The 16,056-nt window shown below is 37.7% G+C and overlaps 2 protein-coding genes across 2 annotated transcripts; both read left to right on the forward strand.

Annotated features, from left to right (window-relative positions):
- Window positions 1–1,521: 1,521 nt before the first annotated feature.
- Window positions 1,522–9,438, forward strand: hhatlb (hedgehog acyltransferase like, b). Its single transcript, XM_039666954.2, has 11 exons — window positions 1,522–1,815; window positions 5,316–5,383; window positions 5,466–5,579; window positions 5,695–5,889; window positions 6,583–6,792; window positions 6,874–7,045; window positions 7,138–7,282; window positions 7,393–7,428; window positions 7,800–8,001; window positions 8,208–8,349; window positions 8,439–9,438. The coding sequence occupies exons 1-11, from the start codon at window positions 1,710–1,712 to the stop codon at window positions 8,663–8,665; spliced, it is 1,617 nt and encodes a 538-aa protein (XP_039522888.2). The 5' UTR covers window positions 1,522–1,709; the 3' UTR covers window positions 8,666–9,438.
- A 1,608-nt stretch (window positions 9,439–11,046) lies between these two features.
- On the forward strand, window positions 11,047–15,726 carry klhl40b (kelch-like family member 40b). The gene is made up of 6 exons (XM_039666951.2): window positions 11,047–12,389; window positions 13,834–13,994; window positions 14,108–14,215; window positions 14,666–14,851; window positions 14,943–15,092; window positions 15,355–15,726. Exons 1-6 carry the CDS (start codon window positions 11,259–11,261, stop codon window positions 15,488–15,490), a joined length of 1,872 nt encoding a protein of 623 aa, XP_039522885.2. The 5' UTR covers window positions 11,047–11,258; the 3' UTR covers window positions 15,491–15,726.
- The last annotated feature ends 330 nt before the right edge of the window (window positions 15,727–16,056 follow it).

Raw genomic sequence — 16,056 nt, forward strand, 5'->3', positions numbered from 1 at the left:
AGGGACTGTAACAGTGCTCTGTATTAGCAAAGAGCTCTTTAATAATATGCTGGATTGTGCTGGATTCGGACCAGACTCGTGCACAAGTGGTAGACGGTGTAAACGACTTGTCCAAGACTGTTATATACAGTAGCTTAAATCATCTACTGTGTCTTATCAGAGTTTAATTTAGGCTACCATAACCTAAAATGCCTTCTCTAGTTGACCCCTGACCTATGGAAAACCAGCTATTTCTGTCTTAACAAAAGCAAAACTTGCCATTGCAAACCCATGCTTCACAGATTTTATTGTATATTTATATGCATTTATTGTATATTTATATAAACATTTCATAGCCTATAATGTTTCCGTTTATAATTGTGTGTATATATTTATGTTACATACTTTTTCCAACCCATCTTCTATTTCTTATGCAGGACATTCAGTATGCAAGCAATGGAGGTCCAAGCCTGTTTCTATTGATACAACATGGCACAATGGGCCCGCCCCCCAATGGGCAGCTTCAGATGAATATAAATACATCTCCTGTTCACCTTTAACTGTCCGCAACTGCCCAACAGGCAGTTTGTGCACCCAACTGACACCTTGTAGAAACAGCGAGGATGCATTAGACTATTATTTTGCTCATCTTTTCTTTACATTTTTGTGATTATTTTAAGTTCAAGTGGATTTTTCAGTATTTCAAAGGCCCTCTGGGTTACGGTGGCATTGCTGTGCTCAAGGTTAGTATAATAGGTGTTTCTAAAATCTGCTTGGCACCTCCATGCAGCTCATGACCCGCTAACATTTAACCAAGTAATAATCTGCTCACTTACTAGCATGGTTCTTTAGGTGAAATCTCACAATAACAAACATCACAACAAGGCAGGGCTTGTTATTTGAGTTCATGCCTTTAAATTATTAGAAGATAAATAGACAAAAGAATAATCTGCTGGTTAGAAAAGAAAGCATTTGGCTGAAATATACAAGTGATGCTTCAGTCAATACAATGAGAGCAGAAAATAGCTTAGCTAAAAATAGCATGCTCTCACATAGTGTAGATGCTTCCTGCTCACACAATTCAAATCATTGGAAACTTCTGCCCTGCCCAGAAAGATCAAATTCTTTTTGGTTTTATTCATTTATTTTTTGTAATAAAGTGTTGATATTAATATATAATGCGGTTACACTTAGAAAATACACATACAACATTGTACTAACTATAAGTAACTTTGCAACTACATGTCAACTAGCAGTCTTCTGACTATAAGTGACTTTGCATGCACACATGTCAACAAACCCTATTCTTAATCCTAAACTAACAGCCTACTAGTACTCTTATGCGAGTTAGTTCATGTATAGTAGTTGCCAAGTTGCTTATAGATAGTAGAATGTCTAAAGTGGACTGATATTTATATTTATGCAGTTTAACAGACTTTTATCCATTTACAGATTTACAAACACTCGCAACATACATTTTATTAATTCATGTGCTCCACGTGAAGCCAACCTATGACCTTGCTATTGCTAACGCCATGTTCTACAAGTTGAGCTACAGTAACATTGCAATATTTCTTTCACTCCATAGTAGATTACCAATTACCAAGGTTTATTTTTAGTAGGATCTTAAGCACTCATTGGCTGTCTTGGTTGGGAAATATTTTAATGGCCAAATTTGACACCAGATTTGTTTCTTCCTTCAAACTGCACCTTAGGTTGTCCTGTGTACAATGGGGGTCAAAGCAGCTCTTCCGAGGTATGAGCTTTACGTGTACAATGTGGTGCTGTGTATGGCAATGCTCTGGGCTGCCCGATGGATATTTGACGTGTCCAGCTGTAAGTATACATGAACATATGTTCTGATGGGACCATAAAATTATGTCACTGCAAGAATAAAGTTTCTGGATTGGATTCTGTGAGGCTTTTTACCATTTTACTGTAACATCCACCTGAAATCCTTTTCTTACTCATAAATGTATATACAATCACACTGTGAAAAGTGATCAGATGATTAAAAAGTGAGGAAACCAGTTGCCTTAACATGATTAAATAAATTTCATGCATAATTGGAAAAAAAAAGTCATGGGAAGTTGTCAAGTTCACTTAACTTAATTTTTTCAATTACTTAACTTAATTAAATCAAAGTGTATTTACTTAATCACTTTAAGGCAATGGTTTTCCTCAGTCAACTGATCACTTTTTGCAGAGCAAAGAAATAGTGCTACAGTTTGCTGTATGAGGAAAAAGACTTGCCTCAGAAAGCTATGCAAAGTACGCAGTGGGATCATATGTCAGTATTAATATATACCAAGAGACTGAACAGAGAAAGAGAAAGGTACTATTGTGGGTTCAAGATCAAATTTGCATTTACATTCAATATACAGTAATAACATCATTGAATATGCAGTTTTTTGCATTCTTATAATATATACATCAATGTTTTTTTTAAAGGGGGGGGGGGGGGTTTACTGCTTTTTTTCTTTGCATGATTGTGTTTATGGGGTGCAATTTAACATGTATTCGTAGTTTTTCTTTTTTTAAAAGTCTTATTTTTCATAAACTTCACCTTTATTGTAAGCCGCACTCTCCTCTGTCATATAAACGACAGGTCGACTTCCTGAGTCTATGAAACCACTCCCTCAGAAACAGGCAGTGGGCTCAGATTGGTTAGTTTGGGCTGGTGTGTGGTGATTGGCTAAACTGACGCTCACGTTGTCCGGATGGTTAACGCCCATTACCTTCGTGGGCGAAATGTGTCTGTGCTCCGGTCCAGATATAAATAATGGTCGATAATTAGTGATGGGCAGATCGAGGCTTTGTGAAGCAATGAAACAGTTGAAGCAAATGTGCTAAATAGTTTCGAGGCTTCGAATCAATCTGACACCCGTCTCCATGGCGACACCTAGTGGTGCAGGTGTTGATCTGAAACAACCTTTACAACGAGCCATTAAAATTTTTTTTGTTTTTTTATTATTGTATTGCTTATACAAGCATATATGATGCTTGTAACCTGTAGTCTCTTCACATTGCATAATGTTATTTTGGTCATGAAACATTAATATCAATAAAACAAATCAAGCCACAATGTCTCACTTTCTTATAGATTTTTATTTAAAAATATTCATTTCTCTGCTGTTCTTTCTATTAATCTGTCTATATATACTGTGTATATATATATATATATATATATATATATATATATATATATATATATGGGGGGGGGGTCTTTTTTATCAAAAACATGCTTATACAGTGGCGTAGATCGTAGAGCGTGTAAAAAGTTAGTTAGTGAAAGAGCTATTGATGCGCTCGAACCCAAATTCAATTCCACCTTTTGCTGAACATATGAGATGTAAAAACTTTATTTAACATGGTCTCTAGCGTTATATTTTGCCAATTAACTAAAATCGAAACCATTATATGGCTTTTTGCCTTCATAAAACACCACAAGACTTTAAGAATAGGCATTCTGTGTGCACTTTGCTCACGCGATAAGTATGTTTGTGTGATCTTTCCCGAACGACCTACCTAACAAACCGTGACGTGGGTGTTTTGAATCACGCTTCGGATCAGTGTTTCGAATCATCTGCGCTTCGGGTCGGGATCTCGCAAAGCTTCGGAATGTCTGTTTCGCGTCAGCCATCCTTATCGAAATGCCGTATCAGTTTGAGGCAGAATCAGACCGAGAAAGCGGCGATGAGGAGAGTCGAGCAGAACCTCACCACACACGCCTCTCACTAAACGTTTCTGAATGATAGTTAACATTAGCTACATTTTTTTACTTTATACACGTTTGTTTAACACAAGCATCTGACTGGCAACAAAAGCAACTGACTGGCTAACGTTAACGTTACTGATATTACACTCAAACAGCGTTAGCATTAGTTAATGTTCTTGATCAAATCGAAAATAACGTCATAAAGCATATATACATGAAAAATACGTTTAAAACATTAGTACTTATACAAAATTCAGGTCCATAATGCTTGTACGCGTTTGTCGTAGACACAAAATAGCATAACTGTTACTAGTAGCTAGTGGCTATAAAGCCAGCGCTGGTATTTGAAAAAAATAAATAAAACAAGGCTACGTCTGGAATTATACATACAAATACATTTAAAATGATTAAGTCTTGCTTACCTTCAGGTTGTGGCTCAACAACTGCTTGTTTTAAAGTTGGAACTGCTTCATGTTTTAGTTGTTGAATGGGCTCTATGCACGGCGGTATTTCCGGTGAAGGTTTAAGGATGTTTGATAACTTCCGCCGATCGTAGAGTCCAATGCAATACCGAGAATTTATATTGAATTTTATACTCCATGGTTATACTAAAGAAACGTTAGTCACAAAAACAGACATCCCTCGTTGTGTTTATGCTTCTTTTAAAAATTATATGAAACATAACTATATATAAAATTACATCTAAACGTATGAAAGTTTCGTTTCAAAGACGGTTGGCAGTACATTTTGAAGACTCTGCAATAATCCCGTTTTCCTCAGTTTTCCTCCACTTTAATCTCCCCAACCGGAAACTGAGCATCCTTGCGTCACTTATGCGTGCATATAGCCCATTGGAGATTCTGGAAGCTGTCGTAAAATGCGCAGCACAGAGAGCTAAATTATGATCGCCATTTTCAGGAACATAATCAAACATAAATTGTATCCATTGTTGACAGCGTCCGTGGGAAGCTCGAACACAGAAGACCTGACAGCTGGGTGAACACAACACACTCGATGAGCCGCAGAAATATCCGCATGCCCTTTTTTACATTTTCCGGAGGGAGGGTTGATGCAAATGTGTGGGTTAGTGATGTCTAAAACCCAGCTGTAGACCCAATCGGGTCGTTTTTGTAGGCAACATACTTCCTGATTTTTAAAAGAGAATATCTCTGCTTACACTGAACTTTCAGCGCTGCAACTTTGCAGATACTGTTCATGCACCAACAGCAACATTACACACTATTTAAAAATGAAAAAAGTGAAATTGCAATCAACCCCCCCTTTAAGAATTAAATGGCTGATAGGTATTATTGTGGGTTTATGACAGAAACTACTACATTTGCATTTATATAATTAGTGCTGTCAAATCGATTAATCACATCTAACCATAAAAGTTTATGTATATATATATATATATATATATATATATATATATATATATATAGTGTATATAGTATATATACACACAACACACAAACTTTTATGTTTGATGCGTTTAATCACGAATAATCGATTTGACTATGCTAGTAATAATTTCAATGAATAAGCAGTTTTTTTGCATCCATGTATTTACATCTTTTATTCGGAGCATTACATGACTTTATGATTCTTTATTCAGCAAATTCCAACAAAAAAACCTTCAAGATCACTGTTCAACCAGGATGGTACTACTCTGGCAGAAAAATGGTGAGATTTTGTATGTATAATTTCATACTGGATCTGAATATTGTTGTGATGTGGACTCTGATTCATCAGTGTCGCTCTGCAGGACACGGCTGACGTCGAGTGGATGATGTGGTTCTCCACCTTCAGAGTGCATATCATCTTTGCACTCTCAGGTCATGTGATCTTTGCCAAGATCTGCTCCTTGCTGGCTCCGCAGGTGGCTCTTGAAAGTCCAGACACATCTGTGTTACATGTGACACTATTGACTAAATTCATCACTCCATACGGCCAACCTGAGAGGCTCATTCTCTAATTTTTTCCCCATCCCACAGTACAGATCTCTGGTGTTCATGGTGTACGGTATGCTGGCAGTTTTCACCAGTATGGGCTGGGCTTACGTCATGCTCATCCTGTCTCACTGTGTGCTGCTCTATAGCATCTCTCTGGTCAAGCTCAGGTGGCTCTGCTTCGTTGCTGGACTCACTACATTGGCTACTTTCAAAATGGAGCCCTTCATTTCCTGGCAGGCATGTCACTGACACTGTAAAAATATAAAAATGTAAATAGTCCTACAGTAAAGCTATAATATTTAATGGAAAAAAAAATTTAATCTAAATGTTTATGTTATAAATATAATTTGTTAATTATAAATTAAAGTTATAAGTTATAATTGTTTTTTATATTCTATATTATTATTATTATCAAAATGAAAAGATATATTTTATTAATAAAAATAAACAAATAAAATGTTTATAAATGTTATACATTTTTTATTATACATTTCTATTTAAAATAAATAAGCAAATAAACTAAAAAGAAATTACATTATTATCATTTATTATTATTAATTTTTTATATTATTATTAGTACTAGTAAAACATTTTTTATAAAGGTTACATATTTGAAATTATAAATTGTATTTAATAAATAATACAATAAAAAACAATAATTACCATATTGTCATTAACTATTGCTTATTGTATATTGTTTTTATTATTAAAATAAAGTGAAATCTAAATGTTTATAAATGATGTTGAAGACAATAATGATAATCATTGTTTTTTATTTTAATAAAAATCATTCTCATTATTCATTATTAAAATAACAGAAACAAATAAAATATATTGAACAATATATATATATATATATATATATATATATATATAATTTTTATTATTTGTGATTATGATTGTGTTAATTTGAGATGGCTCGTCTTTCAGGCAGGTTTTGTGACTGGCAATTTTGATCTCCGTCCTCTTCTGTTTTACGGCGGCTGTGGTTTCACCGTCATGCGCTGTATGAGTTTCGCTCTTGAGAACTGTGAGAGAAAAGACGGCAACTACAGCATCCTAGAGCTTCTCAAATACAACTTTTACCTCCCCTTCTTTTACTTCGGACCCATCATGACCTTCGACAAGTTCTACATTCAGGTCTGCAGCTAAATTTACCGGATTAAACAATGGTTTGATTATTTTACAAATGAATAGCGTTGCCCTTTGACACCCCACCAGGCCAATAACCCTGACCTGACAAGGAAGGATGGGGAGATGTGGAACATTTCCATCCAGGCCCTGCTACACCTGGGGGTTATTATGATAGTGGCAGTCCTCTTTCACTTCATGTACATTCTGACCATTCCTAATGACATGAAGCTGCTTAAACACATCTCTGACTGGGCCCTCGGTAAGCATGTGTGTGTTAGTATTCACTTACTTTGCTCAAGTTTATCAATGGCCAAAAGACTACCATAGCCTTTCTCTTGTTACTCTACTCAGTTGGATTGGCCTACTTAAATCTGGTGTATGATTGGGTGAAAGCGGCAGTGATGTTTGGAGTGATAAACACAGTATCAAGACTGGATCACCTGGACCCTCCCAAACCCCCGAAATGCATTACAATGCTTTATGTTTTCTCCGAGACGTGAGTGAGCCCCCTTTTTTTTATTTTTCATAAATTGTTATTGATATAGTCAGTAAAACAAACCTAAATTCATCATTCTAAATTGATGAAACCATTCCATTTTTTTACAGACACTTTGATCGAGGAATAAACGAATTTCTATGCAAGTATGACTGACATTGTTACATATCAGACTTTTAAAGGGGAAAGTTCACCCAAAAATGAAAATTCTGCCATCATTAGTTGTTCCAAACCTTTATGAGTTTCTTTCTTCTGTTAAACACAAAAGAATGTCGGTAACCAGACAGTTAACTGTAGCCATTGACTATAGTGTTTTTTTTTTCTCCTATGGAAGTCAATGACTACAGAGTACAGTCAAATGTTTGATTACCAACATTCTTTAGAAGATCTTCTTTTGTGTTCAACAGAAGAGGTTTGGAAACACTTGAGGGGGAGTAAATGATTTTGGGTGAACTAACCCTTTACACAATACTTTCAAGCATCAGTATTTTAACAAAGAATGCTGTCATCTCCATAGGTATGTTTATAACTACCTAGGCGGAAAACATGAGGACGTTTTGGATGAGCTGATAGCCTCTCTGTGCACGTTTGGCATCACGGCCCTCTGGCTGGGACCAAGCTGGGTGGTTTTCATCTGGTCTTTCTTAAACTGCTTTGGCCTTAATTTTGAATTGTGGACCGCAAAACTCTTCTCCATGGAACCTTTTATTTCAATTGAGGTAAGTTAAAGAAATATGACCAGTAATAATTTGATGGATGTTGTAGTCAGGTACTCAATTCAAAGTCCTAATGATAATTAGTGCTTCAGGGCTTCCTCTAGTGGTTAAATATTAATTTGTTTGTGCTAAAAAGGTCTTCTACTGCTCCACCTGGTGGTTGGATAAATATTAAATTACTGGTAACAAATGTTTACTTCCACCAACAGATGGCGATATCAGATTCTATGTCGCGCAGGATCAGGGCTGTGTTTAATACCTTCAACTTCTGGACAATTGTCCTTTACAATGTCCTGGCCCTGAAAAGTCTTGAATTTGCCAAACTGGTTGCAAATAGATTGTTACTTAAAGGTAAAGTACTGAGGAGGTACTTGAGCAATTTAAATGCATTTTAAAAACCAAAAGATTTGATGTTTGTCAAACTGTATTTTGTTTGTCAGGTTTCCCTTTCACCACCATCACTGTGATGTTCGTCACTTACTGCTTGATTCAGCTGATTAAGGAAAAGGAAAGAAGACAAGCTTTGATTGACGATCCAGACCCAATCCCAATCCCAATCCCCATCCCACCTCCTGTTCCTGCACCCACTTCCACAGACCCCAGCATCACCCAGATGGACGCTGCTGCCACCCAGCCTGTGGACCCAAACAAGCAAAAGGCAGAGTAGAGATTACACATGATGATTATATTTAAAAAAAAAAAAAAAAAACGGAATGGTTTTCTTACACATTGTGTGTACCATAGTCTAGAAATAGGGAAAAGAATGTTTACTAACCAGACTGTAATGTAAGATGCTGCAATCCAAACCACTATTTACATTTTTACAGAATTTCTCAACATTACAGACACTACAGTTTTACATATGTAATAGGATTTTCAAACGAGTGCTTTGTAGTTAAAAACATAGACGATCGACTTTATTACTACTAATTTTATTACCAAGTTTTAATTTAAATCAAATACAAATACCCAGTGTTCATACAAGTAGTTATTACTGCCTGAGGTTGAAAATATCTGGTTAGTAAAGGCCCTCCATTGACAGCCTATGCAACTACCACTTTCAAGCCCTAGAAAGGTAGTGTGATAAAGGTAAAGACATCATAAAAGTAATAAAAGTTTTATGAGGTTGCGTCACTTCATAAAACTGAGGTTAAACCACTGGAGTCACGTGGAATACTTTAATGATGTCTTTACTTTCTGAGGCTTGAATGTGGTAGTTGCATAGACTGTCAACGGACTGACAGAAATCTCTCATATTTCATCAAAAATATCTTCATTTGTGTTCTAAAGATGAACAAAAAACTTACGGGTTTGGAATGACACGAGTGTGAGTAATTGATGACAGAGTTTTTAGGTGAACTAACCCTTCAAATTAAAATAATGGACTGAAGATCACAAAGATTATTTTTTTGAAGTTGTAATATCTATTAAAATAATCTTCATTAATGACCATGTGTATGTCTCTTTGTCAGCTTGCTAGTTCTTTTCGAAGCTTTTCATGTTTCAAGTTCTTATTGACACAGATTGATCACAGAGGACATGGTTGCTTAAATTAAACTGTGACACTTCACAAAAGCATGAATGCCATTGAGAACATTCATGATCTTTGATGTCATGAAACCCCTTTCACTCGAGGATATTTATATTAACTGGCATAAGCTCTATTTGTTTAACCGTTAAGGTAACCAATGACCACATGTAAACTATTGATATTCTCACCAGTGCCTCCTTATAAATAAAATTTGGGGAACAGTTGATATTAACCAGATATTTTTTTGTACTTTTTTAACCCTCTTTAGTGACCTGGGATGTCATTCACTAGCCTCCTCCTCATTCATTTTTTGAAGTGAGACACGATTTTGAAGATGTTAAAAATGTATTGTTTTGAGAATATGTTTGAGATCTTGAATATGAGCTAGATGGCAGTGATGATGGTATAAAACATCTGCTCAAACTGAATCCTTCCAAGCAACTTAACTTACACAATAACTTCCGGAGGTCAACAAGCACAAAAGGCTTTGGAATAATATAAGATTATTTGGTAACACTTAATTTTAAGGTGACGTTGTTTATTTGCTTGCAATTATGCATTATTTACTGTACATTATTAACTATTTACTGTAATTACTATAGTAAGTACATGTAACGTGTAACTATGCCGCCTTAAAATAAATTGTTACCGATTTATAATTTTTGGGCCATTTTTCAGGTTGGGATCTTTTGGCGCTTTTCCACTGTATGGTACGGTACGGCACGTTTTGGCACCTTTCCACTGCATAGTACGGTTCGGCTCGCCTCAGTACGACTTACTTGTGGCTACATGGTACGGTACGGCTCGCTTTAAATGGTACCACCTCTGTTGAGGTTCCAAGCATACCGTACCGATACTAAAATGTGACGTGAACACACTGCTGACCACTGATTGGTCAGAGTCAGAGAGAATCGTCCCTACTAGCGTCATTGTATTTGCGAGACATTAAACCCGCTAGATTGAAATAGCCAGTAACAGCCACCGCTGTAGCACCTGTTTTAAAACTACTTGCTTGACTTGCTTGAAGATAAAAGAAAGAAAGAAAACTGAATCGAGATCAGTGGACGAAGTGCAGACGTTCCTCTCATTGGTTGCCGAGGAGCGGATAAACTATAATCCCACCCACTTTGAAGCGGTACTAACTGCAGTGGAAAAGCAAATCGTGCTAAAGCGAACCGAGCCGAGTCGTACCGCGCAGTGGAAAAGCGTAACGATCCGAACCGTGCTGCGCCGAACAGTACTGAGCCGTACCAGCAGTGGAAAAGCGCCATTTGATAACAAATGTATGGAAAGTTAAGTATTTTAAGCAATATTACAAGATGCGAATCCCTTTAATAAAATAACCCATCATCAATAAAATAGTCTATAAAATTAATAAATCATGAGGGTGATTCATGATCTCATAAAGGTCCTATCTAGTGGCCTGTGATCTCACCCAGAAGGCCAGTGCTTCTTCTGACTGCTGTCTTTCCCATGGGGAAGTGTGTCAGCTGTTGCACAGGACAGGGGGTTGTGTTTCACATGTACAAGTATGGATTTCACATCTTTGTGAAGGATCTATAAATAGCCCCCAGTTGGAGTTTGGTTGAAGCATTGGGACAGCTGATGAAGCCTGAAATCCTGACGGCAAAGCGGAACTGTTTCAACCCTGCCTCTTCTTTCTCAACCCCTAACAGAAGTGCGGAAGAGAGAGCACTGGACTAGCCATTAGGGATAGTACGCGATCAATATGGCTATACCTATAGATCCCATGGAGGAGCCACGCATGTACCAGCAAACCCTGCTGCAAGATGGTCTATACGATCTTCTGGAGAGCGATATGATGGTTGACTGCGTGTTGAAGATCAAAGACAAAGAGTTTCCATGCCACCGTTTGGTCCTGGCTGCTTGCAGCTCGTACTTCAGAGCTTTCTTCAAGTCAGGTATGGAGGAGAGTAAACAGAAGGAGATCGTACTGGAGGATGTCGAGCCTGGTGTCATGGGGATGATCTTGAAGTACCTCTACACCTCGAACATCAATGTGACGGAGCAAAACGTGCAGGACATCTTCGCCTTGGCCAACATGCTTCAAATCCCCTCGATTTTCACTGTATGTGTCTCGTTCCTGCAAAAGCGATTGAGTTTGAGCAACTGTTTGGCGATTTTTCGACTAGGACTGATGCTGGATTGTCCTCGTCTGGCCATATCTGGGAGGAACTTTGCTTGCGAGCGCTTCCAGCTTATTGCCCGGGATGAAGAATTCCTGCAACTGACTCCAAGCGAATTGGCGGCCGTTATTGCGTCTGACACTTTGAACGTAGAAGCGGAGCAAGATGTTTTTGAGGCTTTGATCAAGTGGGTTGGACATGACCAAGAAAAGAGGCTGAAGGACCTACCGAGTCTGCTGGACTGCATCAGATTACGTCTGGTTCCTCAGGACTACTTCACCAAAAATGTGGAGGAACATGAATGGTTGAGCTCGAACCCAGAGATCATGAAGAAACTGCAACTGGTCAAAGACGCCCATGCTGGGAAGCTTCCAGAAGTCAAGAAGATCAAAAGCAAAAAGAGTGATGGTGAGGAAGGACAGAAGGAGGGAGATGAAGAGAAGGAAGAAGAGCAGGAGGAGCTACTTCCAGGCATCTTGAATGACAATCTGCGATTCGGGATGTTCCTGAGAGACTTGATCTTCATGATCAATGACACTGCATCGGTGGCTTATGACCCAACGGGAAATGATTGTTATGTGGCGGCAATCTCAACCCAAATCCCTAAAAACCACTGCAGTCTGGTCACAAAGGAAAACCAGATATTTGTGGCAGGTGGACTCTTTTTTGATGAGCAAAGCAAAGACGAACAGATCTATTCATACTTTTTGCAGGTAAAATCATTCACACTGTAAAGTTTATGTGGTCTAAAAAAATCTTTGACAACATTAGTAAACAGATCAGCATGTTTTTGCATCTTACCCAGCTATATTTACCAATTTGGATTTAAATGAGTGATACTTTCTATGAAACTTAAGACAGGATATAGTAGTCATAGTCAAGTGACTACCAATAACAACATTGTGGATAAGTTGTTGTTCTGTCAGGACCACTATCGTCAAATATGATTAACAATTAGCATACAGTTTGGATTGGCGGTATGGTTCTGTTCTGGGTGAGAAGTCCCTGTGCAGAGCAGCAAGGGTAAACAGAACAGATTCAACTTGAATGTATTGCAGATATCATCAATTAATTTTAATGTACAACATAATTAGAGAATTTTAGTCTGATTCAGGGGTAATCAGAATGCCAAATCCTGACTGACGAGAGGAGGAGCTGGGGAGGGAGGAGGCTAATTTGCTCTTGAGAAACGCGATAGCTGCTGATAGGCTACTGAAGGAGCTTATATACTGTGTTAGCTTGACTAATGTGACCTGCCAGAACTGACGCTACTCTTGATTTAGTAATAACACACACAGACAAACTCCCTGCAATGTTTATAGAAGATTAGTAATTGGTTCCCAAAGAAACATCCAAACTGAAACCATACCCTAACCCTTTGTGTTTGTTGGGAATGACTTCTCCGTTAACAGACATTGACATCTTTTCTGTGAAACCTGAAAGCTTTGGCAAAACTTGAAAAACCAAGAGGTTTTAGTTTTGTTATTTGCTAGCTGGTTTCAAGTAGTATTAGGCCATGTCCACAGCACGGACACGGGTATTTTTATAACCGCGACTTTTTTTATGCGGTTCGGCCGTTCGTCCACACGGAAATGCAGAATCAGGACACTGAAACAGAACATTTTTGAAAACCCCTGCCAGGATGAGGATTTTCAAAAACGCCAGTTAGAGTGTTGTCATGTGGACAGTAAAACCAGGGTTTTTGCCTTGCGACGTCAGCGCCGTTATCCGCCTACCGGAACCTGTAAAAACGTTTTGTTATGCTTCTGATTGGCCAATGTGGCTTTACGGTAAGGGTTATATCACCGCCTGCTGGTGTGGCATGCTCTTGACAGTGCTTGATGACGTGTTTTTGCGTTTTCATGTGGACGGGATTTTTTTTTAAACGCAGGACGAAAAACTCTGGCTATAAAAATACCCGTGTCCGTGTGGACAAGGCCTTAGAGGGAGTGGCATTCTCTTTGTAGAGAGATTTTTTTTTTTTTAAATCTGTATAGTGTAGGATAAGTCATCATTATTTTTTAAATTAATTTTTTAGTCTTTTTATGGTTAATTTGTCATTTTAAGTTTATTTTGTCAATGTTTAGAATGACTTCACAGCTGACAAGCATGCACTAAAAGCAATAACTTTAATTTTAAAATTGATATATTATACAGTTTGACCCTGCAACATCAGACTGGATGGGTATGCCTCCCATGCCCTCCCCCCGCTTCCTGTTCGGGATGGGTGAGGCTGAAAACGTCATCTTTGTGATTGGAGGGAAAGAAATGAAAGAAGGAGAACACATTCTGGAAACAGTTATGGTTTATGACAGACAGTAAGTACTGATGCCACGATAATTATTTGAAGATCAGCTGTATATTTGTTTTGTGTTTCATGAATCTTCCAGATACTTCAAGTAGCCCTGTTTTTTTTTTTTTTTTTTTAAAGATATCTTAAATGGGCAGAGTCGGATCCTCTTCCCTACCCAGTATATGGCCATGGAGTAGTGTCTCATAATGAAATGATCTATGTAATCGGAGGAAAGGGAGAGAAAAAGTAAGTTGATAAGCTTTCTGGCTTCTGTTTTGAAATATGCATTTAACATGATACACTTACGGTTGTGTTTTTGGAATAATAACATTAAAAATAATGATGTCTCTTATGTTTACCAAGGCACTATTTGATAAAAAGTACAGTAAAAACACTAATTTTGTCAAAAAATATTACAATTTAAAACATTTTTTTATAGTAGAGTATATTTTACACTATAATTCATTCCTGTGATGTCAAAAGCTGAATTTTCAGCATCATTATTCCAGCCTTCTGTGTCATATGATCTTTCAGAAATCATTCTAATATGCTACTATCCTGCTCAATGAACATTTCTGATTATTATTATGTTGAAAACAGCTTAACATTTTTGTGGAAATGGTGATAAACTAACATTCAAAGGTTCATTCAACTGTTACAGATCTCACAGTTACACATATTTGTCGTATTTTGTAGAGAGTGTTTGAATAGAGTGTGTGCGTATGACACTAAAAAGCATCAGTGGATGGATCTGGCTTCATTAAATACTGCACGCTCACTTTTTGGGGTGACCATCCAAAAAAACAAGATCTACGTGGCAGCTGGTGTTACGGACACTGGCCTTACAGGCAGCGTTGAGGTCTATGACATCAAAACCAACAAGTAAGCGTTAAATGATCCGCATTGTGTGACAAACTCATTCATTCGCTTGCATTAAACTTAATATTTAACCATAACCCTCTCTATCTTATAGGTGGTCCGAGTTTGTGGAGTTTCCCCAGGAGCGTAGTTCTCTTAGCCTGGTCAATGTGGGTGGTGTCCTCTATGCTGTGGGTGGTTTTGCCATGTTCCCCAAAGAGGACAGCGATGATTTAATGCCGGAGGAGATGAATGACATCTGGAGGTGAGGCGCTCGTTCACTACACCAATCAGTCTTTCAGTAAAGGGAGACGATTTAAGTTTAAATAAATTAAAACCATTAAAATGAATCTATTTAAATGCTAAAAGTGAACTTTGAAATGAGCATGCGCAATTAAAAATTCAATATCAATAAATCAACATCAGCCAGTCATTAATATGGTACTGATATACTGTGCATCTCTACTAATATAGGCCCTACAGATATTTTTTGATATGTTCAAATAAAAAGGTTCATGTTTGTTCAGGTATGATGAGGGCGAGAGGAAATGGATCGGCATACTGCGGGAGAATCAATATGCATCTGGTGCTACAGTTCTGGGAGTTCGTCTCAACAGTCTTCGACTCACAAAAATGAGAGACAACGCCAGTGCTGTCCATTGAGTCTTTGTACCATAAAGGAAAGACGGTATAAACTGATTTAAAATCAGCTATTGGACAAAGGGAAGACTAACCAACATGAACCACAAAGATTCCAGTAACGTTACTGTTTTACGGTCAATGACAAGAGTACTAATCAGCTGTCTGACGAACGTAACCAGCACATTTATCCCCACAGAGCAAAGCCATAACACAGCGAGGGAGAAGAACTAAGTTACATGAAACTTTTACACCACTGACAAGGGGAAAGTCACTACTCACGGTGTCTATGGCTAGTTTCAAGCTTTCTGTGGCTTCTTTTTCAAGGTAGTGACAAAACGCGCTCTGTAGCGCCGTTTGTTCGCTGTCAACAACGGTAGAAACGTGACGTCACAATTTGTCAACCTTCATAAAAGAGGATGCCATTCATATATGTAGATATAAATGTCTCATTCTAAGGTAATAAAAACACATAAACCACTGAAAACAAAGTTATGGATGTCATATTGCATTTCTAATAATAGATACTAAATTTTTTACACATTGCACCTTTAAACATCAGTGTTATCATTACCCTCTGATTTTAGAGG

The sequence above is a fragment of the Pimephales promelas genome, chromosome 22, assembly GCF_988280905.1.
Source record: "Pimephales promelas chromosome 22, fPimPro1.hap1.1, whole genome shotgun sequence".
NCBI lineage: Eukaryota > Metazoa > Chordata > Actinopteri > Cypriniformes > Leuciscidae > Pimephales > Pimephales promelas.